This window comes from Triticum aestivum, chromosome 2A (assembly GCF_018294505.1).
Source record: "Triticum aestivum cultivar Chinese Spring chromosome 2A, IWGSC CS RefSeq v2.1, whole genome shotgun sequence".
In the NCBI taxonomy this organism is placed as follows: Eukaryota; Viridiplantae; Streptophyta; class Magnoliopsida; order Poales; family Poaceae; genus Triticum; species Triticum aestivum.
The window spans coordinates 707,783,272-707,810,382 of record NC_057797.1 but is presented as its reverse complement, the minus strand read 5'-3'; the positions used below and the strand labels follow the sequence as shown (position 1 = coordinate 707,810,382).

Here is a 27,111-nt window from a genome sequence, read left to right as displayed (position 1 = left end):
AATTTGCCTTTTTATTCGCCTCTCTTTTTCCGTTCGCCGTTTTCTTGCCGGATCTGTTTTTGTGTGCTTTCTTGTTTGCGTAGTCATGACGCCTCAAAGAAAATGTTATGATGTTCCTTACCCAAATATTTTGCTTGAAATTTAGAAAAGTACTAAGGAGTATATGACTACACAATTTGAGCACAATAAGTATTTTACTAAAGACTTTAAGGAACACTCCGTTTTGCTAGATGCTATCACAAAACAACTTGATGATATTAGTAGAGAAGTTTGTAATCTTCAATCTAAGTATGCTTTTGCTGAAAGTCTGATAGGAAAAATATCCGATGCACAAGCTACCTTAGTAAATCAAATGGTTGCTAAACCAATCTCGTTAGAAGATAAAAGTGATGAAGATCTTAAAATGATTGGTGTTTCTTCTATTGATTCCTTGTTTAGTAAAGATAAGATTGATGAAAGTGATGAAGATCTTAAAATATTGGTGTTTCTTCTATTGATTCCTTTTTTAGTAAAGATAAGATTGACGAAAAAGGGACTGGAGAAGAGTCAACTTTAGGTAGAAGGCATCCCAATATTTCGGAGGGTGAAAATCTTGTTGAGAAAATTGATAAAAGTGGGTTTGGAGAGGACAAAACTTTAGTTAGTGATGCACCCACTCTTTTGGATTACAAAGACTTTAATTATGATAGTTGCTCTTTGATTGATTGTATTTCTTTGTTGCAATCCATGCTAAATTCACTCCATGCTTATGAACAAAACAAATCTTTTACTAAACATATTGTTGATGCTATGATGAAAGATTTAGAAGAAAAGTTGGAATTAGAAGTATCAATTCCTAGAAAATTGCATGATGAATGGGAACATACTATCAAAGTCAAGATTAAAAATTATGAGTGTTTTGCTTTGTGTGTCTTGGGTGCTAGTGTTTCTACCATTCCGAAATCTTTATGTGATGTGCTTGGTCTTACCAATCTTGAAGAATGTTCCTTGAATTTGCACTTGGCGGATTCTACTATTAAAAAGCCTATGGGAAGAATTAATGATGTTCTCATTCTTGCAAATAGAAATTATGTAACCATAGATGTTCTTGATATTGATTGCAATCCGTCTTGTCCAATTATTCCTGGAAGACCGTTTTTACGCACAATCGGTGCCGTGATTGATATGAAAGAAGGCAATATCAAGTTCCAATTTGCATTGAGGAAGGGTATGGAACACTTTCCTAGAACAAAAATCAGGCCACCTTATGAATCAATCATGAGGGCATCTTAAGGATCTCGGACCAAAGATGACCAAACTTAGATCCTTGCCTTATGCCTAGCTACAAGCGTAAAACTATAGCGCTTGTTGGGACGCAACTCAATGAATAAAATCTATTCTTGCTTTTTGCTTTCTGTTTTTGAGTGTTAACACGATTATGCTACTATTATGATTGTGCTTTTAATGTTTTAATTAGTGTTTGTGCCAAGTAAAACCTATAGGATCTTCTTGGGTGATAGTTGTTCGATCTTGCTGAAAAAGACAGAAACTTTGTGCTCACGAAAATAATTTTAATAAATCATAGAAAAGAGATTTTGCCATTATTATTTTTGTAGAGTATTAATAATATACTAATTACCCCGGTCATCCTATTTCGGTAGAATTTTTGGAGTTACAGAAGTATTCTCCAAAGTCAGATTACTACAGACTGTTCTGTTTTTACAGATTCTGTTTTCTTTGTGTTGTGTGCTTATTTTGATGGCTCTATGATTTTCTTTGATGAGTTTTTGCCATAGAAAAGTTGGAATACAATAGATATAATACAAAAAAAATATGAATTGGTCTGATATAGCACTTATAGTAGTGGTTTGCTTTCTTATACTAACGGATCTCACAAAGGTTTTGTTGAGTTTTATGTGATTGAAGTTTTCAAGTTTTGGGTTATCTTACGGTGGATGAAGGAAGAATGTAAGAGCCTAAGCTTGGGGATGCCCGGAATCCCAAGATTTTAACCAAAAATGAGCAACCTACTAAGCTTGGGGATTCCCCCGAGTGGCATCCCCGCTATCTTCCAACGACCATCGGTATTTTACCCGAAGCTATATTTTTATTCGTCACATGATATGTTTTTTGCTTGGAGCGTCTTGTATGATATGAGTCTTTGCTTGTTTTATTTTGTGCTTTAAGTCATCAATCCTTGATGTACACACCTATTTGAGAGAACCAAAATTATATCATGACTTGTTAGAATTGCTCTCTGTGCTTCACTTAAATCTTTTATGAGCTAGGACTTGCTCTAGTGCTTCACTTATATCTTTTTGAGGACGGTGTGCTTAGTATTTTTGAAGAAATGCTCTATTGCTTCACTTAGATTTATTTGAGAGTTAGTAAAACTTTTAAGAAATTCTCTTTTGCTTCACTTAAATTATTTTGGGAGAAAGAAAATTTGTTATGCTCATGATCTTCACTTATATTTGTTTGAGATTATGAAAAGCAACACATGAAAATTAGTCCCAAAGTGATATATATCCAAGAAGGATAAAGTAAAAAAATGTCATGAAGATCATTGGACAAAATAAACTAGATTCTTAGTAATAGTTTTGAGATATGATGATGTGATATTTGAGTTATGTTGATGAGTAATTGTGCTCTAGTAAGAATATTGGTGTTAAGGTTTGTGATTCCCTATGCATGCACGAAAGTCAACAATCATGCAATGAAACTCATATCCTACTTGTGGTGCATTATTCGGTGTTAATTATGCTTAATGCTTGCTTATGAGATTATTCGTTTCTTGGTTGGTCGCTTCTCAATCTTTTTGCTAGCCTTCATTTTGCACCAAGTATGACCTCTACTTGTGCATTCAAAATCCTTTAAACCAGTTTTGCCACATGAGTCCACTATATCTACCTATATGCGGTATTCTTTTGCCATTCTAAGCAAATTTGCATGTGCCATCTCTAATTTTCAAAATAAACTTCTCTTTTGTTTGTTTGTTTCGCTCGCGGAACGGTAACAGGTCGCTAATATTTTACATGTTGGATGTGTTATTCTCACGGTGAGTGTTTATTCACTCGTCATTGCACAAGAGTAAGGCAAAGGTTTAGGGATGCCCAGTCCCGAAATGCAAAAATGAATTTACTTCATGTTGTCAAATAATAAATTCCTTGGAAAGTGTTGGTATGGAAGGCACCCGTGGATACGGTTAGCCATGGAAAGTAAAAGTATGGTGGAAAAAGGAATAAACTTTATTTTATGTTTGGGAACCACCTATGGCATATCTAGCATGGAAAGTATTCATAGCTCTACGTCATTTTCGTTGGTGGGATGGATACACCTCCCAAAATGTTTTTATCTCTAATTTTTCGCTTTGAGCTCTGGCAACTCTACAAATCCCTACTTCCCTCTGTGAAGGGCCTTTCTTTTACTTTATGCATTTTTTGTTTTTCAGTCTCCATCTTCTCTTACAAAAGAACTAATTAAGAGGCAATATGATCGTACTTAAGTATTGGGTGTACCTAATATTCAAGTGTGTTTCATGAATGGATCAATATTTGAGCATGATGGCCTAGGGATAACTTATTTTAGCGTTGATATTTTGAAAGACATAGTTGCTTGTTGATATGCTTGAGTATCTAAATTATTATGTCAAAACTAGACTATTGCTTTGAGTCAAATAAAAGTCCAAATGTCCATGCTATAAAGAAAAGAATATGATATGACTTGATAAACAGCACTCCACATCAAAAATTCTGTCTTCATCACTTACCTACTCGAGGACGAGCAGGAGTTAAGCTTGGGGATGCTGATACGTCTCCAACGTATCTATAATTTTTTATTGTTCTATGATGTTTTAGTATCAATCTTGGATGTTTTATAATCATTTTATAGTTATTTTATATCATTTTTTGTACTAACCTATTGACATAGTGCCAAGTGTCAGTTGCTGTTTTTTCCATGTTTTTTACATCGCATGAAATCAATAGCAGACGGAGTCCAAATGCCACGAAACTCCACGATGATTTTTTATGGTCCAGAAGGAAGAAGTTGGGCCCTGGTTGCACCTTGGGGGAGTCCCGAGGATGGGACAACTCACCAGGGCGCGCCAGGAGGCCCTGGCGCGCCCTGGTGGGTCGTGCCCACCTCGGGCGCCCCCAGACCGCCTCTTTGCTCTATTAATACCCCAAAAATCCTGAAACCCTAGGCACATCAACGAAATATTCATCCAGCCGCCGCAGAGTCCAGAACCACCAGTTCCAATCTAGACACTATCATGGAGGGGTTCACCACTTCCATTGGTGCCTCTCCGATGATGCGTGAGTAGTTCTTTGTAGACCTTCGGGTCCGTAGTAGTATCTAGATGGCTTCCTCTCTCTCGCTGAATTCTCAATACAATGGTCTCTTGGAGATCCATATGATGTAACTCTTTTGCGGTGTGTTTGTTGGGATCTGATGAACTTCGAGTTTATGATCAGTTATATCTTTTTTATATCCATGAAAGTTATTTGAGTTTCTTTGATCTCTTATATGCATGATCTCTTATAGCCTCGTATTTATTCTCCGATATTTGGGTTTTGTTTGGCCAACTTGACATGTTAATCTTGCAATGGGAAGAGGTGCCCGGTAGTGGATTCGATCTTACGGTGCTTGATCCTAGTGACAGAAAGGGAACCGACACGTACGTATGGTTGCTACTAAGGATAAAAAGATGGGATCTATATCTACCGCCATAGATAAACGGATCTTGTCTACATCATGTCATCGTTCTTATTGCATTACTCCATTTTTCCATGAACTTAATACACTAGATGCATGCTGGATAGCGGTCTATGTGTGGAGTAATAGTAGTAGATGCAGGCAGGAGTTGGTCTACTAATCTTGGTCGTGATGCCTATTTATTGATCATTACCTGGATATCGTCATAATTATTTGAAGTTCTATCAATTGCCCAACAGTAATTTGTTTACCCACCATTTGCTATTTTCTCGAGAGAAGCCACTAGTGAAACCTACGGCCCCCCGGTCTTCTTTCTCATATATTTGCTTGTGATCTACTTTTCCTTTGCACTTTTATTCAGATCTATTAAACCAAAAATATAAAAATACTTTGCTGCACTTTATTTTATTTGTGATCTATTATTTCAATATATTACAACTTTCTACCGTCCATGCACCATTTCTGGCGTCGTTACCCGAAAGGGATTGACAACCCCTTTAACACGTCGGGTTGCGAGGTGTTGTTATTTGTGTGCAGGGGTTGTTTACGTTGTGTTGCTTGGTTCTCCTACTAGTTCGATAACCTTGGTTTCATATCTGAGGGAAATACCTACCGCTGTTGTGCTACATCATCCCTTCCTGTTTGGGGAAATACCAACGTAGCTTCAAGCGACATTAGCGGTTTCTTAGTTGCCCCTTAGAGGTTAGTGCTAAGTTCATCATTTTACTTGAGTTAATGCCACCGCTCATCCTGAATACTACTTAACATTGGCAGGGATATGAGGCTTGTGCCTGTGTTCACTGGCTAGATGAAGAATGGCATGGCAGGGCTCGGAGTGTTATCACCAAGCTCGCAGAAGATAACGTAAAGCTGAAGATGAAACTGGCTGATTTGGAATGTACAATCAATACGATGAAGCAAGAAAGAATCAATCACAGGCAATAGATGAAAGCAAGATACAAGAAGGAACTAGCATGTGTAGTTGTGGTTGTCGCATTAGCCATGTTCTATGCGCTATTTGCAATGATGATTAGGGGTTTTGTTTGACAATATTGCTAAAGGACATCTAGATGTGCTCTAAGTGCTGCACATCTAGGTCCTATGCCATTGATGTTACGTGAAGATTCGTGCAGATATTTTCCTTTGTCTTTTTTTCTTTTCCTTTGTAGTTTGATTATTATTGGCTTTATCAATAAGAAGATCTCATTATATTGCTTGCCAACTGTCCTACTCCGTTCATACCGGTACCGGTGCGTAATCCCAAAACTCGCTCCTTGTTTTTGTCCTGAAAAAACAAACTAGCCAAATAGCCAATAGGAGTCCTACGCAACCCCGGGAATTTAGAGTGACTGGGTACAAATAATTGCCGTTGATTATATCAGGGGTTAGATAATACCTCAACCCCCGCTTCAATTGGCAGTTCCTCTTCTTCGCATACCCCGCTTAAGTGTCCACCATATTCATCGTTCCTGGCAGGCCGCGCTACATATTGGCACATACTCTGCAGCCATGTCGAGCGTCAGTGAGGACAACAGTTCGGCCAGCAGTCTGGCGCCCGATGATAGGTCAACATCGGAATCATCCCGCTCGTCTTCCATGAGTCCGGCGTCGAGACCAGACCTCAATTATATCCGGACCATGGAAGGGACACTGCCTCCAGAGTTGTCAGACGACAATCAAACGGACGAGGAGACGTTGGAGGACGAAGAAGAGAACGACGATGATGAGAAGGAGGAATAGTCGAACGAGGAGGAGGAGGACGATGACAGCAACGACGATGACGACAACAGTCATCGGCAAGAAGCGTCCTCGCCAAGATGATGTCGCGGGGCCATCCAACAACAGCAACAAGAAGAAGGACCAAATTAAGCAGACTATATATATATATATATATATATATATCTGTTTTCGTTCGCTCATATTAATTTGTTATCTCTGTTTATCCTGTCAATCTCATTGCAGACGGTTAGTAATACGTATTCGACAGAGATCTTCTACATTATCGCCCACAGGTTGGTTTGTTGAACTATGTGCCCTGACGAGCACACAATTCACAAAAAAAGACCGTATGGGCTGTCTATAATGATCGCACATAATTCTGATTACTGACCTGTTTGCTGGGTATCACACACATCTTGTTATGCTGAATCGTTTGTTTTCACCTCGATCATCACAAATGGTTCATCAGAGCGAGTTGTATGCCGTATATCGCACACACCTTGATATGGCTGCCCGTTTTTGTTGTTCTGTCTCATCGCAAATAGTTCATATGCATCAACCGTATGCCCAGGATTGCACACTCAACTAAAATCTGAACCGTATTTGGTGTATCATTCATCGCAAACATTTTGCATCTTTTTTATGGGTGTTTTACATCATTGTTTGCGATTAATGCATCGCGCATAGTTTCGTCAAAGGGTCTCTGATCGTAGTGTCACGTTAGCAGCATCATGCAGTAGTGAATCATCAAAAAAAGTTCCGTAAACAGAGAAATCATCCATGAAAACCTCAACAATCTTTTCACAAAAATCAGAGAATATAGCAGTCATACATCTTTGAAAGGTAGCAGGTGCATTGCATAAATGAAAAGGCATACGTCTATAAGCAAAAGTACCAAAAGGGCAAGTAAAGGTGGTCTTTTATTGATCATCATTTGACACAGGTGTTCGAGAGAAACTAGAATGACCATCTAGAAAGCAAAAAATGTGTATGTTTAGATAATCTTTCTAGCATTTGATCAATAAAAGGTAGAGGGTAATGATCTTTTCTAGTAGCTTTATTTAATTTACGGAAATCAATTACCATTCTATAACCTGTAACAATTCTTTGTGGAATCAATTCATTCTTCTCATTAGGAACAACAGTAATACCTCCCTTCTTAGGGACACAATGAACAGGACCAACCCATCTACTAGCAGCAATAGGATAAATTATACCTGCCTCCAGAAGCTTTAATATTTCATTTCTTACCACTTCTTTCATCTTAGGATTCAACTGTCATTGATGATCAATAACTGGTTTAGCATCAGGCTCCAAATTAATTTTGTGCTGACATAGAGTGGGACTAATGCCCTTAAGATCATCAAGAGTATATCCAATAGTGGCACGATGCTTCTTCAGAGTTTTCAATAATTTATTTTCTTCATGCTCTCAAAGGTTAGCACTAATAATAACAGGATATATCTTCTTTTCGTCAAGATAAGCATATTTCAAAGTATCAGGTAATTGTTTAAGCTCAAACACGGGATCACCCTTGGGTGGAGGAGGATCCCCAAGGATTTCTACATGCAAATTGTGTTTCAAAATAGACCCTTGATTAAAGAATACTTCATCTAATTCCTTTCTTTCATTCATAAACATATCATTTTCATAGTCTAGCAAATATTGTTCTAAAGGCTCAGTAGGAGGCACGGTAATAGAAGCAAGACCAAAAATTTCATCCTTACTAGGCAATTCTTTATCATGGGGTTGTCTACGAAATTTAGAGAAATTAAAATCATGAGACATATCCCCTAGACCAACAGTAATAATATCTTTCTCGTAGTCTATCTTAGCATTGACAGTATTCAAGAAAGGTCTACCAAATATGATGGGACAAAAGTCATCTTGTGGGGAAGCAAGAACAAGAAAATCAGTAGGATATTTTATTTTCCTAGACAAGACTTCCACATCTCTAACCCAATTGGTGATATAGTATCTCTATTGGCAAGCTTAATAGTAACATCGGTATCTTCTATCTCAGTAGGTGCAATATCATTCATAATTTCTTGATATAAGGAAAAAGGAATTGCACTCACACTAGCACCCACATCACATAAGCCATGATAACAATGATCTCCTATTTTAACAGAAACAACAGGCATGCCAACAACGGGTCTATCTTTATCTTTAATATCAGGTTTAGCAATTCTAGCAGCTTCATCACAAAAATAAATAACATGCCCATCAATATTATTAGCCAAGAGATCTTTAACCATAGTAATACCAGGTTCAACTTTAATTTTCTCAGGGGATATAGGTGTTCTAGTATAACTCTTACGAACCACCATTGAAGCTCTAGCATGATCCTTTATTCTAATAGGAAAAGGTGGTTTCTCAATATCAGCAGTAGGAACAATAGGATCAACATTATAAGTAATAGTTTCTTCTACAACTTTAATAGGTTCCACTACTTTCACTTCAGTGGGAGGATTATATTTAAACCAATTCTCCTTAGGGAGATCAACATGAGTAGCAAATGATTCACAAAAAGAAGCTACTATCTTACAGTCAAGTCCATATTTAGTGCTAAAATCACGAAAAGCATTGGTATCCCGTATCCATAAAAGATTTAACACAATCAAACTTAAGGTTTATACCTCACTCATTACCTTCGTCGAGTTCCCAATCTTCAGAGTTGCTTTCCAATAAATCCCATTTGAATTCAATATCCTTCTTCATAAAAGAACCAGTACAAGAAGTATCGAGCATGGATCGATCATTATGAGAAAGCCGAACATAAAAACTCTGAATAATAATTTTCTTGAGAGCTCATGATTGGGGCATGAATATAACATTGACTTATGCCTCCCCCAAGATTGAGCAATACTTTCTCCTTCACAAGGCCAAATATATATATATATATATATATATATATATATATAATTCTGATCACGATGAACCAGATGCATAGGATAAAACTTCTGATGAAATTCCAACTTCAATCGGTTGTAGTTCCATGATCCAATATCATCACATAGCCTATACCATGTCAATACCTTTCCCTTCAAAGAAAAAGGGAAGACCTTCTTGTTGACAACATCCTTGGGCAAACCTGCAAGCTTAAATAATCCACAAACTTCATCCACATAGATTAGGTGCATATCAGGATGTAATGTTCCATCTCCTGCATTAGGATTAGCTAGCAGTTTCTCTATCATACCTGAAGAAATTTCATAATAAATATTTTTAGTAGGTTCAGTAGGTTGAGGAGCAACTCTTTGCTCTTCCGGTCGAGGTGAAGATACCCCGAACAAGCCCCTCAAAGGATTATTTTCCATAGTAACAAGTGACAGTAAATTTCAGCACACTATATAAATGTTTCCTTACCAAAGGCGCTTCACTCCATGGCAGTGGAGCCAGAAAAGAGTCTTGATGACCCACAAGTATAGGGGATCTATCGTAGTCCTTTCGATAAGTAAGAGTTTTGAACCCAAGGAGGAGCAGAAGGAAATGACAAGCAGTTTTCAGCAGACTATTCTCTGCAAGCACTGAAATTATCGGTAACAGATAGTTGTGTGATAAGATAATTCGTAATGGGTAACAAGTAACAAAAGTAACTAAGGTGCAGCAAGGTGGCCCAATCCTTTTTGTAGCAAAGGACAAGCATGAACAAACTCTTATATAAAGCAAAGCACTCCCGAGGACACATGGGAATTATTGTCAAGCTAGTTTTCATCATGCTCATATGATTCGCGTTTGTTACTTTGATAATTTGATATGTGGGTGGACGTGCTTGGGTGCTTCCCTTCCTTGGACAAGCCTCCCACTTATGATTAACCCCTCTTGCAAGCATCCGCAACTACGAAAGAAGAATTAAGATAAATCTAACCATAGCATGAAACATATGGATCCAAATCAGCCCCTTACGAAGTAACGCATAAACTAGGGTTTAAGCTTTTGTCACTCTAGCAACCCATCATCTACTTATTACTTCCCAATGCCTTCCCCTAGACCAAAATAATGGTGAAGTGTTATGTGTAGTAAACGTTCACATAACATCACTAGAGGAAAGACAACATACATCTCATCAAAATATCGAACGAATACCAAATTCACATGATTACTTATAACAAGAATTCTCCCATGTACTCAGGAACAAACGTAACAAAGCATATTAATGTTCATAATCAGAGGAGTATTGATTATCATCAAGGATTTGAACATATGATCTTCCACCGAATAAACCAACTAGCATCAACTACAAGGAGCAATCAACACTACTAGCAACCCACAGGTACCAATCTGAGGTTTTGAGACAAAGATCGGATATAAAAGATGAACTAGGGTTTGAGAGGAGATGGTGCTGGTGAAGATGTTGATGGAGATTGACCCCTCTCGATGAGAGGATCGTTGGTGATGATGATGGCTTCGATTTCCCCCTCCTAGAGGGAAGTTTCCCCGACAGAACAGCTCCGCCGGAGCCCTAGATTGGTTCTACCCAAGTTCCGCCTCGAGATGGCGGCGCTTTGTCCCGAAAGCTTCCTTTTGATTTTTTTTCCAGGTCAAAACACACCATATAGCAGAAGATGGGCATCGGGGGCCTGCCAGGTGGCCCACAAGGCGGGGGGCGCCTAGGGGATAGGGCGCGCCCTCCACCCTTGTGGATGGCAGGTGGCCTCCCTTTGGTGCTTTCTTTGCCCAATATTTTTTATATATTCCAAAACAATTCTTCATGAAGTTTCAGTACTTTTGGAGTTGTGCAGAATAGGTCTCTAATATTTGCTCCTTTTCTAGTCTAGAATTCCAACTGACGGCATTCTTCATGTAAACCTTATAAAATAAGAGAGAAAAGACATAAGTATTGTGATATAACGTGTAATAACAGCCCATAATGCAATAAATGTCAATATAAAAGCATGATGCAAAATGGACGTATCACCTGCCATGCCAGAAAAGGCCGAAGAACGCCGGATAGGAGCTTGGCGCGGAATGGAGTGGCTTGGGTTTGGTCCAGGATGCAGAAAGGAAAATATATATATGTGTGGGGTCAGGGTGGTCCCTAGTAGACTGGATCTGATATGGCTGGCACGCTCGGGCAGCCCCATATCCACACTACATATGCACTAGATATGGGGGTTGCCAATCAGCTCGGAGTTTTGGGCCGCGTTTGCTTGGTCCGGTTGGATGGAAAAATCCTATCCGAGCACTGACCTAGCAGATAAGGGGCGTACGGGTGTGGATGGTATTATACTTGAGTCCACCGAACCGATCAGGTGAGGATTCGATAGACAATAACTTCTGTGAGCTGCTTTTACCAACGTGTACCCCACCCGATTAATTGCCAGCCAAGCAGCTAGTATCGTTCAGAGTGATATTAGCCAACTAGCTCACAAAGTAATCACATTATATATCTTGTGCTTCCATGTATCTATTTGTCACGATTGAGAAAACCTAGCCTCCCGGGTCACTCGTGCAGGCAACTCTGGAGGCCACTCCACCACCACCTAGAAAGCTCTCCACCGCCACCTCATACCACTTGCCACCGCCGGAGGAGGCCATATGTGGCGATGGCGGTGGCGGCTCCCCCTCCCATCCCTCTCTCTGCCTGCCCATCTCTTATGGCTTGCTTCCATGTCACAGATCTACACCGCACACGTCGAATCTGCCTAGGAGGGCATCGACAGTTGACCACATCTCGCTATGATACATGCCCTACCAGGCTCTACCTTTACCCATGGTGTAGCCATGCCCCTGCGCCGAGTGTGGAGTCAATTGCAGACTACCAGCCAACGTGTGACGTAGGCTCGTCCCAGTGGTGGATTGTGCTGGAGCGTCTAAATCCGTGCAGGGCCAGAGGTCGCTACCACCCATGTCTGCACTCAAACCGGTAAAGGTCAACTCCTTCATCTGTAGCAACCATCGGTGCATGGGTCATGCACTTATCAGTGATGCGCCGAAAATAGTCAGTAATGGTTGCGGCGGTCTAAGGTGTGGTGGCGATGCCTAGGATTCAATCAAGGCAAGTGCGATGAGATGCAATATATGGACCTCGACTTGATGCAGAGGGTATGGTGATTTAGCAGTGGCGGAGGGTTTTATGGCCCATCGCATGTACCTGCTAGGATCTTGAAAAGTGGTGGTGACAATAGATTGACTTCGATTTGATGGTGCTTCTCAAGTACCCGGTATCGAGCTCCAGGGTGAAAACCCTAGGTCTAACTCGTGTTAGTTGTACCTCGCAATGGTTATGCTTTTGCATTGTTACCTTGTTGAAGCATTGCTTGGATATGTTCAGACTTGTTCTTCAGGGTGAAAACCTAGAACCTAGCCTTTGGTGGTGGATCCAGTGACGATCACACTTGAGTGTCGTTTCCTTCCTGAAGGCATTGATGTTGAAGAACCTCGCTGTCTTGTGGTGTCAAGAGTTGGTGTAGATATGATCATTGGTGTAGTTTGTCCATCGCTGATTTGATCGCTTTGTTTTTTTCCTTTCCTCGTTGAGACATAGTCTTGGTCTTGTATGACTTTGCTATTTATCAGCATCTCTCTCTCTCTATATATATATATATATGTGTGTGTGTGTGTGTGTGTGTTCGTGTTGGTTGTTTGGGAGGTGCACTTCGCTCCACGAAATCGGCGTGCCCGTCTCCTGGTACCTCTAGCCGATCTCGGCCTTGATGTACGACCGCTGTTGAGGTTGGGCTGCCGGCAGGGAGATGTGGAATGCAGCCGGTGGAGGTGGAGGAGGAGGGACAGAGCAGCTGCGGCGGCCGAAGGACGACCCGGCCTCGTGGCCGTGCTTCCCCTTGCGCCCGGGGATCCAATGCCAGCCCATGGCCGACAGCGAGGAGGTGGAAGAGCGGCGACCGGAGCTAGGGTTCACTCGAATCGGGACTCGAGGAGGTACGTGACTCTGGAAGTGGAAGTCTATGGACTGGTCGGTCCACAGCTTCCACATTTAAAAGGACGAGGACAGCGCGGCCGGGTGGCTGTCAAGCGGGTCCGCCCGCGTGTGCGAATTAAATGTGGGCAGTGGGAAGTTGGACGGTTGCCATGCGGGCCCGTCACGGACACGGAGTGGGCACGTGGGCGTCCCTTCGCTGTCCGTCCAAACCAAGAGCATGTTTGCTCCGAAAATGAATCGAACTGGACACGAAATAGACATATTTTGCGGTTGCGGCTGCACGTTGGGCCGTTACATCTGTTTGTCTGGGCCAAAGCGGACACCCCGTACCCAGATGGGGTCGTGCGTTGGAGTTGGGCTAAGTCGATCCAATTGCTTGACCGTTCTTTCGTCCAATCATGAGTAGACAATCTAATATTCTCAGCAACAAAAAAGAGAGTAGATAATCTAATCTTTAACAACAACCACGTACCCCCAATATCCATGGCGAAGAATGCCTTTTATTGACCCAACTCACGATTCCAGATTCCAGGAGCTACCTGCGACTAAGAAAAGAAACCAACTCTTATCTTATCTTGTCCGATTAAAATAGAATTGTTTTTTTATGGGGTAATTAAAATAGAATTGTTGATCAACTTTAATTTGGATGGATCAGGTTCAGGTTGCCATGACTCACGAGTGCCCTCGCAAAAGTTTACTTTCTTGCATGCATCTTTCGCCCTTTTTGACTACCTGGCTGGATGCGCTTTGCTCTTTTAAACTGCTGCTACTACTCCTATATAAACTTGCAATTTACATGTGCGCATCTAAGTTAAGCCATCCACTCAAGGGCTGATCAGTGTGCGCATGCATTGATTCTTGTGCATGCTGCTAATATGTTCCTTACCTCTGAAGAACGAGTAATTGACAAACAACTACCACATTTCACGTAACCGTCCCACAGAACTACCATATTTTGAAAAGTGACCAAAAACTCCAGTTTAACGCTGATTTCGTGACAAAAAACTACCATATCGAGTTGATGACTGATTGAAGTGTTTTAAACGAGTTTCTGACAGATGTGGCCCACCTGTCAGGACGGCAGCCGCGCTAACGGCTAACGGTGCTCGCCTGCCGCCCGTTAGCCGCGCGTGTCGGTCGGCCCGGTCGGACCAGGACTAACCTGGCCGACCGGCTCCCTCGTCTTCCTCGCCACCCCACTCTCCCCCGAGCTCACTCGCTCACCCACTCTGTTCCTCTGCTCTCTGCTCTCCATTGCTTCTTTTCTTCTTCTCGCACTCAGGCGACGCCGCGCCGCGACCATGCCGTCGTGGCCCAACAGCAACGAGACCTCTGACGATGACGAGTACATGAGCGAGTTCAGTGGCCTGCAGATGGAGTATTTCGTAAGTCGGCTCATTCTCTCCTCTCATCTGCTAGGGTTAGGGTTAGGGTTTGAAGAAGGATTGGGATTTCTCCATTTAAGTTTAGATATGGGAGGTGTAGTTGATATATATGTGTTTCCTGCTGCAGCAAACTCCGGATACTGTGATAGATCCAAGCTTTTGTGGGCTTGTCACTGAATCTGACCGCAGGTGCATCCTGCACAGGCAGAGGGCAGGCAAATTTGTGGCATTTGAAGGCACTGACACAGGCAGAAGATTCATAGGATGTGCAACTGAGGTAATGAACCAAGTTGTCATGGCTGTGATTGATTCATTTTGTTCTTTTCTGAATAATGCTGCTGCATTTCTCATTTGTTATTGTGAATTTGTTTGTTAATGAAGAATAAAGCCCACTGTAAATTAAATTTTCAGGATGGTGTGAACTGTGGTGTTTTAGAGTGGGTGGATGCCCCTTGGCCTATAATTTTGCAAAGGTGCTTAACCAAGCTCTGGGATATGTATCATGAGGAGAACCTTGGTAGAGTCCAAGACAAAGAGGCTCATGAGATAGAGGTTGAGAAACTGAAGAAGGAGCTGGATTCTCTTGGCAATCAGTACAGTCAGCTTGTGGATGATGTATCCAAGCTGTTTGATTACCAGGATGGGCAGAGATCCCATGACATGGGTCTTACAAGCCAGGCAATCAATGAACTTAAGGAGAAGAAGCATCAGCTTGCGGAGCAGGCAAAGATTGAGGTTGAAATGGAGAAGCTTAAGCTCAAGAAAGAACAGAGGTGCACCCTGCAGAGTCAAGCTGATATCATTCAAAACACCAGGAAAGCCATGAAGGAGATACAAGTGGAGAGAGACCTACTTAAAGAAGAGAAGAACAAGCTGGAGCATATCATTGCTGATCTCTTGAAGGCTGGTCATGGGTGCAAAGAGAAGCTAGACAAGATAAAAGAAGTTGTCATGGAGGAGTGAAGTGGTACCTATGGTTGGTAAGTGAATATGAGGCCTATATATATAACTGGCCTACTACTAGAATTTGATGCAGATATGCATCTTAATATGAACTACTCCCCTATTAACTGCCTATGGTTTCAGATCATTTTGGTTGTGTTGTTGGGTGCTGGCATGCCCCTGATCTGTAATGCTCTAAGATAATCCTATTTGTAATGCCCCCTGAACCATGTTATTCAGATGTTGTTATATCTCTACCTGCAATTTGTTGCTGCTAGCTAGTTGTTGCTAATGAATCTGGTAACACCAAACAAACTAAAATTGAAACTGAAACTTGCATTACATAGGAGGTAGCATAGATAACACAAATTGTCTGAGGATGCAACATAGATAGCAGTACATAGATAGATAGATAGCAGTAAATAGTTTGAGGATAACTGAAACCAGCCAACACTGAATAAGACTAACGAAACTGAATGTGACAGTTTCACATTCAGTTTCAGTTAGGCGCCTGCCCTGGATCCCTGCCCTGCTAAGCGGCCTGAGCGTCGTACCTCCTGCTTCACTTTGGTAGGATGATTTGGCAGTATCTGCACCTCCTGTTCTTCGTCATCTTTGTCTTCATCGATGAAGATGATGGGAGGAGGGCGGCGGCGAGCCTGCAGTGCTGGTGGTGCGATGATCTGGAGGTCGTCGTCATCATCTTGGTGCTTGTTTGCATTTGCTTCAGCCGTAGATTGTGCTGGAGCGACGTAGTGGTAGTCTGCCCACCGCTGCCTCTGCCCAGCATCAGCGGATCCCGCCTCTTTCATTGCCCATAGCAGTATATCTATTGGCATGATCCCCTTACCTCGGTTTCCATACTGCTGGTCCATGCGTTGCTTCTCCTCACTCGTCGCCTTCTTCCTCACTTCCTCTGCTCCATCCACCAGCCCTTGAACGCTGGTGTACCTCGTGGCGACCTTCATGTAGTCGACGAAGAGGTCTTCGTCGCCGCGCGCAGAACCATAAAGCATGGCAACCCATCCCTTGCTAGTTGGGAATGGGTTGATCCATGGGTCCGAAGAAGAGGAAGAAGCAGCCATGGTTGGAGCAGGAAGTGGTGAGTGTAGTGGTGTTGAGAGAGGTGAAGTTGTGGTGAGTGAGAGTGATGTGAGTAGAGCTGAAGAAAGAGGGGGGAGTTAAAGAGAGGTGGAGTGAGGCAGTGGAGAAGTAAAACTTATGCAGTAGTAGTTGACAGGGTGGTAGTTGGGCAGTAGTTATTGTGTGGTGAAACTTGTGCTCGTTAATTGATGTTGGTTGAAAGTTGTGCAAACTTGTGTGCTTGTAGTTGGGCAGAGGCAGTGGTGTTCAAAGTGTTCTAGAGAAAATCAGAGAAATCCACATACATGCACAAATTCAGAAAATTCAGAAAATCAGCGCATACGCATACATTCAGAACACAAATTCAGAAAATCCACACATACAAGTGCGCATACATTTAGAGCACAAATTCAGAAAACTAAAGACGCAAATTCAGAGCACAAATTCAGCGCACAAATCCAGACCATACATTCATACATTCATACTGAACCTGGACCTGTTTCAGATGCAGAATCAAGGATTCTGCTCCACCTAGTCCTTGTGACTTGGTACCGATGGAAGGTTGCCCTATCTCTAGCCCACCAAATGATCAAATCATTGGTGATGATTGTTCCATCTAGGAACACCTCCTTGAACTGCATCACGTCGAGGGAGTTGCGGGCTGCCATAATCGTGGCAGCCAGCCTCTGGCGTTGCTCGCGTGCCTGGGCCCTACCACCCCTCCTTTCTACTCTTGTGGCCCTTCTTGCTGCTCTAGAACTCTCCTCCAGGTCGTCGACAACCTCTCCTAAGCTTCGATCCATCTTTGTGGCTAGGCTAGGGTTGCAGTGATGCTGGCGGCTAGGGTTTTAGTGGTCAGGGGAAGGACAGGTTAGGGTCTTTTTATAGACACCTACGCAGGCTTGTGGACTGCGGTCCAATATGAGAGTCCAAACTGAGGCCCATTTCCACCGTTAAGTGAACAAAAGGTCAAAAACGCTTTGAAACAAAAGCACAAACTGCACAACAGTTTTAGAAGCTGCATAACAGGTTCAGATAGCACAACAGGTTCAGAAAAGTGCACGACAGGTTCAGGAAAGTGCACGATAGGTTCAGGAAAGTGCACGACAGTTTTAGAAAAGTGCACAACAAATTCAGATAGTGCGCATAAAACTAACCACAGTGCTATCAGGTTTCAGTAGTTACCACTACAGTAGAAGTAGTCTGCCAATTTTGAGCTTGGGGTCCTCTTCCTCTTGCTCCCAACTTGAATATCAGAAGTGGTTGCAGCTCTTGGTGCAGTGAATCCACGAGTCCTCCCTCCACCTGCAGTCCTACCTCTTTTAGCTCTTGGTGTAGGGCCTGGTGCAGAAGTAGAAGGACCTGGTTGAGATGCAGCTTGTGCTCCTCTTCTACCTCTTGCAACAGGGACTGAGGTGGTTGTTGCAGTAGGTATATCAGAGTAAACTGCCATGTTTTCCTGCATGTCAAACATAACATTTGTTTCTAAAAGTCTACTCATTCAAAAGTGTTTGATGTTTTTTCCAAGCTTGCTTATTACCTGGTGTTTGTTTTTCCTCATCTGAAGACTAGGCTTCAGAGTCTTGTTGCATGTTGTATACCTATGTCCTTCCAAACCACAGTTTCCACATGTGATAGTGCCCATCCTACTTGTGTCTCTTGGAGCTGGAACTTCAAACTCTCCCTTCCTCCTTGTTGTCTGCTTTTTGCCTGCCTTTTCTTTAAACACAGGAGGATGAATGTCTTGAGTGTTTGTATCAGGCCAGCAATCTGGACCAGGGACAGGGTAAATAATTGCTTTGTATGTCTCCATGTACAATGGCTTCTTGAAGAATTCAGACACATAGTCCTCAGGATGCAGCTTCTGCTTTGTCATTGCAGATATGCCATGACTGCAAGGTACACCTGTCATGTTCCATCTCTTGCAGTCACATGTGCAGGTTGCCATGTCCACACAATATTGCTTTTCTTTGCTTGTTACTTGCCAAATTGTTTCACCAGCTCTGTCAGCCTGGCAGTACTTGGCATATTTTTTATTCTCCTCAAGAATCTCTGAGTAATTTGGTGTGATTGTCCACCTGCAAGTCTGTAACTTCTCCCTAGTCTGTTGCCTCTTGATCATCTGCTTTGTCCTGATCCCTTCAAACATTGTCCTTATTGGTTTGGATCTAACATCAAGTATCATCTTGTTGAAGACTTCACTAAGGTTGTTCACAACTAGATCTGTTTTGCAAGTATGGTCCATAGCATACCTAGCCCAAGCAGAGACCTCTATATTTTTAAGCCATTTCCAAGCATCCTCACACTGTGCTTTCAGCTCTGCCATCCCTAATTCATGCCCATGTCTAGTATAAGAGTATCTAGCCTTGTCAACACACTTCTTTAGTTCTTTGCTTCTGTAACCAGCTGATTGGAAGTTGGCATATATGTGCCTAAGACAGAATCTTTGAGGTGAATCAGGGAACACTTCATTTATTGCCTTAAGTAAACCCTGTACATTCACAAAATAGATCTACATATGAACACACTCACATAATTCAGTGAATTACCATATCAACTAAGTTCAATGATTTAGTTTCTAACCTTTTGCCTGTCAGATATTATTGTGTATGTTCCAAATTTGTTGCCACTACCAATGCAGCATCTCAACTGAGTTAAAAACCAAGTCCAACTGTCTCCATCTTCCTTGTCAACCACACCAAAAGCTATAGGGTAGATGTTGTTGTTGCCATCCCTTCCTGTGGCAGCAAGAATTTGTTGTCCAGTGGTTAACTTGATGAAACATCCATCAAGCCCTGGATGGAGTCACACATTAGCTACCAAAGGAAATTGACACACAAATATGTACAACACAACCAGGACAGGAAATATTTACCTATAAATGGTCTACAACCATTAAGAAACCCTTCCTTTGAAGCTGCCAAACAGTAGAACATGTACTTGAATCTAGGAGTGGGTGCAGGGTTTTCTGGGTCAACAAATGTTGTGACAATACACCTGCTCCCAGGGTTTGTATCAAGAACAGCTTGAAGATAATCCCTCGGCCTCAAATACTGCTGCTTGTGGTCACCCTGCACCACACCAACAGCATTCCTCCTTGCCCTATAGGCAACACTTCTTGAAACATCAACTGAGAATTTAGTCTTAGTCTTCTTTATTAATGCATCCACAGGAGATCTAATGTCTTCTCTCAATGCTGGTTGTACTGATTTGGACAACCACTTTGTAGTAACCTTTGTACTCTCTGCACATGCTCCACAAGTATGCAGCATATCACACTTCTTGATGCAGAAAGTTTTTTCATGAGCTATCTTAGATGCACTGATGTGAAAATCACATCCATGGGCTCTCTCTGAGCACCAAACAATAATCCTATCAGGTGCATTTCTGTGATACTGGAAATTCCTCAGAGTCCTGATGTGAAAATCCCTAAGTGCATCTCTGAACTCATAAACAGTGGTGAAGCACAATCCCTTACAAAACTGTTCATGTGGATCTGGAAGCTTCTCATTGAACCATACCCTATCCTTTGTCTTCTTCAACACTCTCTTCCTGCCACTTGCTAGTTTGAAAGCTCCTTCAGGCTCTTCTTCTTCATCACTAATGCCAACATCACCAGGAAAACAAAATTCATTTGCTTCAGGAAACCAGTCTGGTTTTACCTCTTTCTCAACCTCTTGGTGGGATCTACTGGTTGGACCATGGTTTCTGACTGGCTTAAGTTTCTGGACCACTGATGTATCTACTTCTGCAGCTTCTTCTTCTGAGGGAGAACCTGGATGTAATTGCACATTGTTGTCATCTGGACCTGACTGCGCATCATCAGAAAGAAATTCAGACACATCAGTGTCACCTTCAAAATGGTTAAAGTCAGCTTCCATCTGCAGACTACTTTGCTTAAGCTCATCCTTTCTGTCACTCACTGCATCCACCAACTTTGTGCAACTTTGTTGAGTGTTAATGCAATGTTGAGCAAAATAACTATCTCTATTTTCATCTTCATTACATGGCTCATCTGCCCTCACAACTCGTATGTTCACACTCGTTTCCTTCTCAAAGTGAATTAACATTTGCTGCACATCATGTTCAGAATCAAGATGCTCCATACCTTCTATTCCTTTCTCCTCATCGATAACATAGTACATATAATCATCAGCTCCATAGCCCTCACTCCGAATAAGAGAAACCATAGTCAAAAATGATATGTCTGACTGGTAAATTCTTCTACACACAGATTCTCTGGCTAAGAAATGGAACCAAATTTCCCACTTTGGGTCATCAATACTGCAACACAAATTGGAAAATTTATAATTAAATGGTCTGCACAATATTTAGTATCTGACAGTACAAGTTTTCTATTTTCTGACATTTTGGATTCAGTCACAACAAAACAAATTGTTAATATTCCAAACAGATTTCTATCTATGCTCAAACATGGTTCTAATGGAAATCTAACTATGCAACTAGCCTATATATCATGATTTCAGAAAAACATTTATAGATCTATTGCCATACCTCGCGCCGCCAGCAGGACAAGGAAGCTTGCGCCGGCCTCGAGCTGCGCTTCTTCTCTTCGACGCTGCTGCCACACGCCGCCTCACAATCGTCTGGGACGGCTGAGATTGAGGCTGGGATTGGTTTTCCACCGCAAAGGAACTGCTGCCAAGCCAGTTATCAACCTCAACGAAGACAGCATCTCCGCCGCCCAGCACGTCGGGGGGCGCTCCTCCAAGCGATTCGGCGCCGGAGTTTCGATCCGCCGCCGCCATGAATGAAGAGGGGGTGAGCGAGTGAGCTCGGGGGAGAGTGGGGTGGCGAGGAAGACGAGGGAGCCGGTCGGCCAGGTTAGTCCTGGTCCGACCGGGCCGACCGACACGCGCGGCTAACGGGCGGCAGGCGAGCGCCGTTAGCCGTTAGCGCGGCTGCCGTCCTGACCGGTGGGCCACATCTGTCAGAAACTCGTTTAAAACGCTTCAATCAGTCATCAACTCGATATGGTAGTTTTTTGTCACGAAATCAGCGTTAAACTGGAGTTTTTGGTCACTTTTCAAAATGTGGTAGTTCTGTGGGACGGTTACGTGAAATATGGTGGTTTTTTGTCAATTACTCCTGAAGAACCATAAAGTACTGCAATTTTTTTTAGAAAAAAAGATGTACCACCGGCCTTTGCATCTGGACGATGGATGCAGCTATTTTATTAATTATTCATAAAGACCATACAAGGTGATACATCATAAGTCTGAAGCCATCATCTTGGCAACGCCTGTTGCTACTCCTATCCCCTTGATGAAGGTGTGCCGAATGTCCGGGCCTAATACCAAACAGACAACGCACCAAAACCTAACATCTAAAGCCGGATGTCCCATCCAAGCCACTACCTGGACTAGGTCACACACCTGTCCGACACACTCCCAGTGAGCACCGCAGGCTGCAAGGGCCGTCACCTCCATCTTCCATCTATCCATCCTCAGAGCAGAACTGATGCACCAAACTCGCCAGGCCTCTCTACCATCGACACCACCACGATGCCAGACAGCGTCGTCCTCCTGCGCGAGTCCGCCAACCCACATCGGATGCTAGGAGTCCACTGCGCCACGGTGCCGAGATCCGTCGGCGTCGATGCGTATGATGAAACACCGCTCCACCTCCTAATCCAGATCGCCGCTAACGCCCACCCAATGGTGTCCATAGTCACACAGCTCCCAAGGCGGCGCCTTCAAGAAGGGAACGACGCCGAAGGCGCCGTCGCCACCCACCACAGTTAGGGCTTTCACCCAGGAGACAAATGACGCGGTGGAAGTAGAAGTAGATCTGACGAGCGTCTCCATGGAGAAGAAAGCGGCGCCCTCGGGCGTCGCCACCGCCGCCGAAAGGTTGATTAGGGATTTCTCCTGATCTGAATCCTCACCTCCAGCTCCATCCGCATCGAGGATCGGCAAGTCTTGCGACCCAGATCCCTATGGAGAAGCACACCTAGAAGGGGACGGAGGCTACAAGGCGTCCCGATCCAGATCAGGCATCTCCGGGTGAGCCCAACCACCGGTGTCCTGAACGACCGGAAGGATCAGACGGAACAGCCAGGTCCGATCCATGGGCTTACCCCGAATCGCCGCACCGGCTGACCACGCAGAGGCAATCTCCTCCGAACGGCCGGTCGGATCAGGAGGATCCGATCCAGGCGCCTGCCCGAGCGCGACAAGATCCCCGCCTCCACCTTCCTTGGCTGCGTCCAAGGCCTGCCTCACGCCAGCCTCTGGCAGCGACGAGGAATGGAGGAGACGCGGGGAAGCCTAGCAGCGGCGGCGCGAGATCGCCTCCGTGTCGCCCTAGCGGGGCGGCACACGGGAGTGGGGAAGGGGAAACGTACTTTTCACGATGTGCCATAGAGTACTGCATGATACGTAAGATAGTATTATCTGTGAGAGCCTAGATCTTGTTGCAACATTTACAATAGTATTAGGGCGCCGCTACGCATCTTCTGGCGGATGTATTAGAAACATCCGCCGGATGGAGTATCGTTGGATGAGCGCCTTGACAGCCGTCTGATCTAACCATCGCACGCGCGTGACCACCTCCCTACTTCCTGCAACAGCCGCTCAGTTTCGGAAACAGAATCCCCTCACCGTTGTCCTGCCACAGCTCTGCCCAGCGTAGCGGCAGTCGCCACCACCGCCAAATCGCTACCGCCGGCGCGCCGGGGAACTAGTCCTTGTCGTGCTCGCCAGAGTTGCTGCTCCTCCTCCGTCTCAGCCCTGCGAGCAGCCGCTAGCTCCAATCGAGCACGACAGTGGCCACCTCTCATGCCCGACGCTTCTTTGGCGTTTTCTGCAACTGGAGCTATGTTTCTGAAACATGCCTCATGTTGCAATGTCTGACCACTCACTCTCTAACTTCGGGCGCTTGTGCGGCGCTGCAACTCGGGCTATGTTTCTGAAACAAGACCCTTGTTGCAAAAAAAAAAACCTTCACAATAGAAACATTTCTTTTCTTTTTGAAACAAAAGATATATTGCAGAAATCTTTTGAAACAAGACCCCAGTTGCAGAAAAAAAAACTTCACCGCCAAATCATTTTTTCTTTCTTTCTGAAACTAGTCCTGTGTATTAGAAATCAACTGAAACAATACCCTTATTGCAAGAAAACAACTCTTCGCGCGGGACTGCCTTGTGGCCAGCGTGGCTGCTTGATCAGGATTGATCTAACGGCTACCCAAGCGGCGGCTCGCGCGCGCATCAGGCGGTTGAAGGTAAGATTTTCCCATAGTATTATCTGTGAGCGGATCATATCACAAAAAAGTTCTATAGAAGATCCCAACCCTAACAATCAGATAGAGTCTGCCCCCTGCTTGGCTTTCGAGGATTTTGTGCTCTTTTTGTTGCCTTGATGTGTTTGTTGGAGAGTCTATTTGGTGTCCGTCCTTTTGTCGTTGGATTGGGGCCTTGAAACTTTTGTGTCTGCTTTGGACCTGATTTTTTCCTAATTAATTGGATGAAGACAGAACTATTGTTGGTTGCTTGGTACCTTGACCAAAGTTTAACCCCACTGTACATGTGTACGGCTTTGTGGGCTCACAAAAGAATTGGCTTTTTTTTCCTAAGCGGAGGCAAAAGATTTGCCTCATCCACTAATTAAGCAGAAGAGAATTGCTCGATTAATTAACGGAAACCAGGCGAAAACCGTCACAAACCGCTTAAGTGCACACTTCGATATCCCACACACACCTTTAGAAAGAGTGCCTCGTCGAGCTAGCACACAGGCGTCATCGTCATCAATTCTCCCCCAACAGACGACATCGCCATCTCTAATCCTCGAGCAAGCGACTCCGACTTTGCCGTGGACGAACATCGACCCAACTCTCACTGCAGAGACTGTATAGAAGCACATGAAGATCCATGCTAGAACTCAGCCACCCGCGTCGAGGGCAGCACAGCTCCGACTCTAAAGAGAAGATCCGAAGGAGAACCATACAAGATTGGCGCCGTGGAAGACTAGCGAACGGACTACCTACTGCCTGTCATCGTTGCCACAGGGCCACAGCTCTGACTTCGCGACAACAAACAAATCGAGGTAATCCCACGAGCACGTTAGAGAAGAGTCGACAACCACTGCAATGCCACCGACTTCACTTGCTCCATCATCGTTGCCACATAAGTGCTAGAGCTTGAATTGAAGCATGAAGGGAAGTGCTGATCAATGGGAGCGATCTTGTAAAGTTTCCTAAGACTAAGCGCCTCTTCGATCCAGCCCGCACAAAAAAACGCCTCTTTGATCCATAGGAAAAATAGAGGACGATCATAGGAATAGCACATTTTCCTATGGCAGCACTATTCATTTGTTTGATTCGAAGAAATGGATCATAGAAAATATAGATGGTATTTTTCTGACCCCAAGCCATACGCGCGCGTGTGGTTTGTGTCCGAGAAAGGGTTTTCCCCCGTTTTGTATTACAAAGCAACCACCACGATACAGCCAACGATAGGTGCTGGGGCGGAAGCAGCACAGTCACGCTCAAAAAAACGGAAAAAAAAACAAAAAATAAATAAATGTCAAGAACGGCGGATCAACAAAAAACGAAGAAGTCTCGCGACCGTTGCGCGCACCGGAGAACTCCCTGTTGCCCCGTTTGCCGTCTTCGTGTTGCAGTCTGCTTGCTATCCAGTAGAAGAACCTCAATCGATGCCGCATGCATCGCTAGCCCGCGGTAGGTCAGATTTGACTCCACCGGACCGCAACAACTTCGGTCGCGAGGGGCTGCTTTTACCAACGTGTGCCCGTTGCCAACCGGTGGGTGTACTAGTTTCAGATGGAGGACTGTCTGTCCGCTCCAGCGAAAACTGTTCTTCACTCCCAGCACACGATTCCAGATTCCTGGAATAAAAAAGGAGACCGACTCTTATCTTATCTGTCGCCAAAAGAAAAGGAAAAAGAAAGACTTACCTTATCCACTTCCATTAAACTAGAGTTGTTCATCGCACTGTTGGATAGATTTCAGATCACATTCAAGTTTGTATTGCAAAATATCACTTTCGTGCGTGTATGCATCTTAATTTACCTCCTGGCCTACCCACCTACCTGGCTGGATGGATGGCTTCGCTCTTTCCACTGCTAAAATTGCATCAAGCGTATCTTAAGTGCTCATCCTTTTGTGTGCAGTAAACAAGCGTATCTTAAGTACAGAGTGCACAGCTTTGTTTGTGTTGCAATCCGTATCATGGTATCTTGGGATCCTATCTGAAGAGAATTAGTAGGACTGATGATAAGCTAGATCTTGCAATGTTTACAATAGTATTTTCAAGGCGCAATCCCGCAAGCGTTTTTCTTTAGAGCATCCCACTACAATTATGTCAGCTTCGGGGTGAAAACCTAGGCCTGACCCATTGGTCATACCTGGCAATGACGATGTTTTAACATCATTATCTTGTTGAAGGCATTGCTCGGATATGTTCGGATGGTTCTTCAGGATGAAAATCTAGACTCTGGCCTTTGTGGTTGGATCCGGTGACGATGGCGCTCGAGCGTCGCTACCTTCTTGAAGGCATTGCTGTTGAAGAACCTCGTTGTCCTTGTGGCGTCATGAGATGGTTGGTGCGGATATGGTCATTGTTGTAGTATGTTGATCGCAGATTTGATCACTTTGAAATTTTTTCTTTTTACTCGCTTAGGCATAGCATTGGTCTTGTATAATTTTGCTATTTGCCGGCGTTTTCTTTTTGCGTTTGTTGGTGTTGACTGTGTGCATCCTAACTATGCAGAGGCCGAATGTGTGCTCGTTATGTTTGTATCCACTTGATGCTCCATTTTAAGCCAATAAAAGCCATCCTTTATCGAAAAAACCAATTCTGTGAGCGGATCATAAGTCCTACCCAAGATCCTAATCCTAACAATCTGACAGTCTAGCCCTTTTCTTGGCTTGGAGCCTCCATACCCCAAACATTCGGGTGCTTAAACTTTGCAGAATTCAGAAGAACAATAGATTCTTCGGAATGTCATCTATTCATAAATGGAGACCAAAAGCACTGGGGCATGACCAACAAAACGTCTCCTTCTCTTAGCAAAACCACTTGAGATGATTGATGTCTTCAGAGAGGGCGCAACAAGGAGCATGCCTTTTCATAAGAGTTTTTTTTCCAGGGCATGCCTTTTCTTAGTCTAACGATGATATTTTGGCTTCCCCTAGTTGCATATCTTCAGGTTAAATTTTAGTCACCACAAGATTCTTTAGGCGTGCAAAGATAAATTGTTCAAGACAATAATATTAAAGCGATACCCAACGTATAGCATGTTTTATCGTCGTCTTTAGATGATGTAACATGTAAGTGGAGGCTAAGAAAAAAAGGTGCCGTCTCAACCATCACATACTGCCCTTTTAAGCGAATAGTTTGTTATGATCCATTGTCACATC

At 43.5% G+C, this 27,111-nt stretch overlaps 1 protein-coding gene across 1 annotated transcript; it reads right to left on the bottom strand.

Annotated features, from left to right (window-relative positions):
• Nucleotides 1-18,211: 18,211 nt before the first annotated feature.
• On the bottom strand, nt 18,212-21,742 carry LOC123186078 (uncharacterized). The gene is made up of 4 exons (XM_044597872.1): nt 21,226-21,742; nt 19,586-20,994; nt 19,294-19,505; nt 18,212-19,201 (listed from the first exon to the last, which is right to left on the bottom strand). The coding sequence occupies exons 1-4, from the start codon at nt 21,477-21,479 to the stop codon at nt 18,212-18,214; spliced, it is 2,865 nt and encodes a 954-aa protein (XP_044453807.1). The 5' UTR covers nt 21,480-21,742.
• Nucleotides 21,743-27,111: the final 5,369 nt, after the last annotated feature.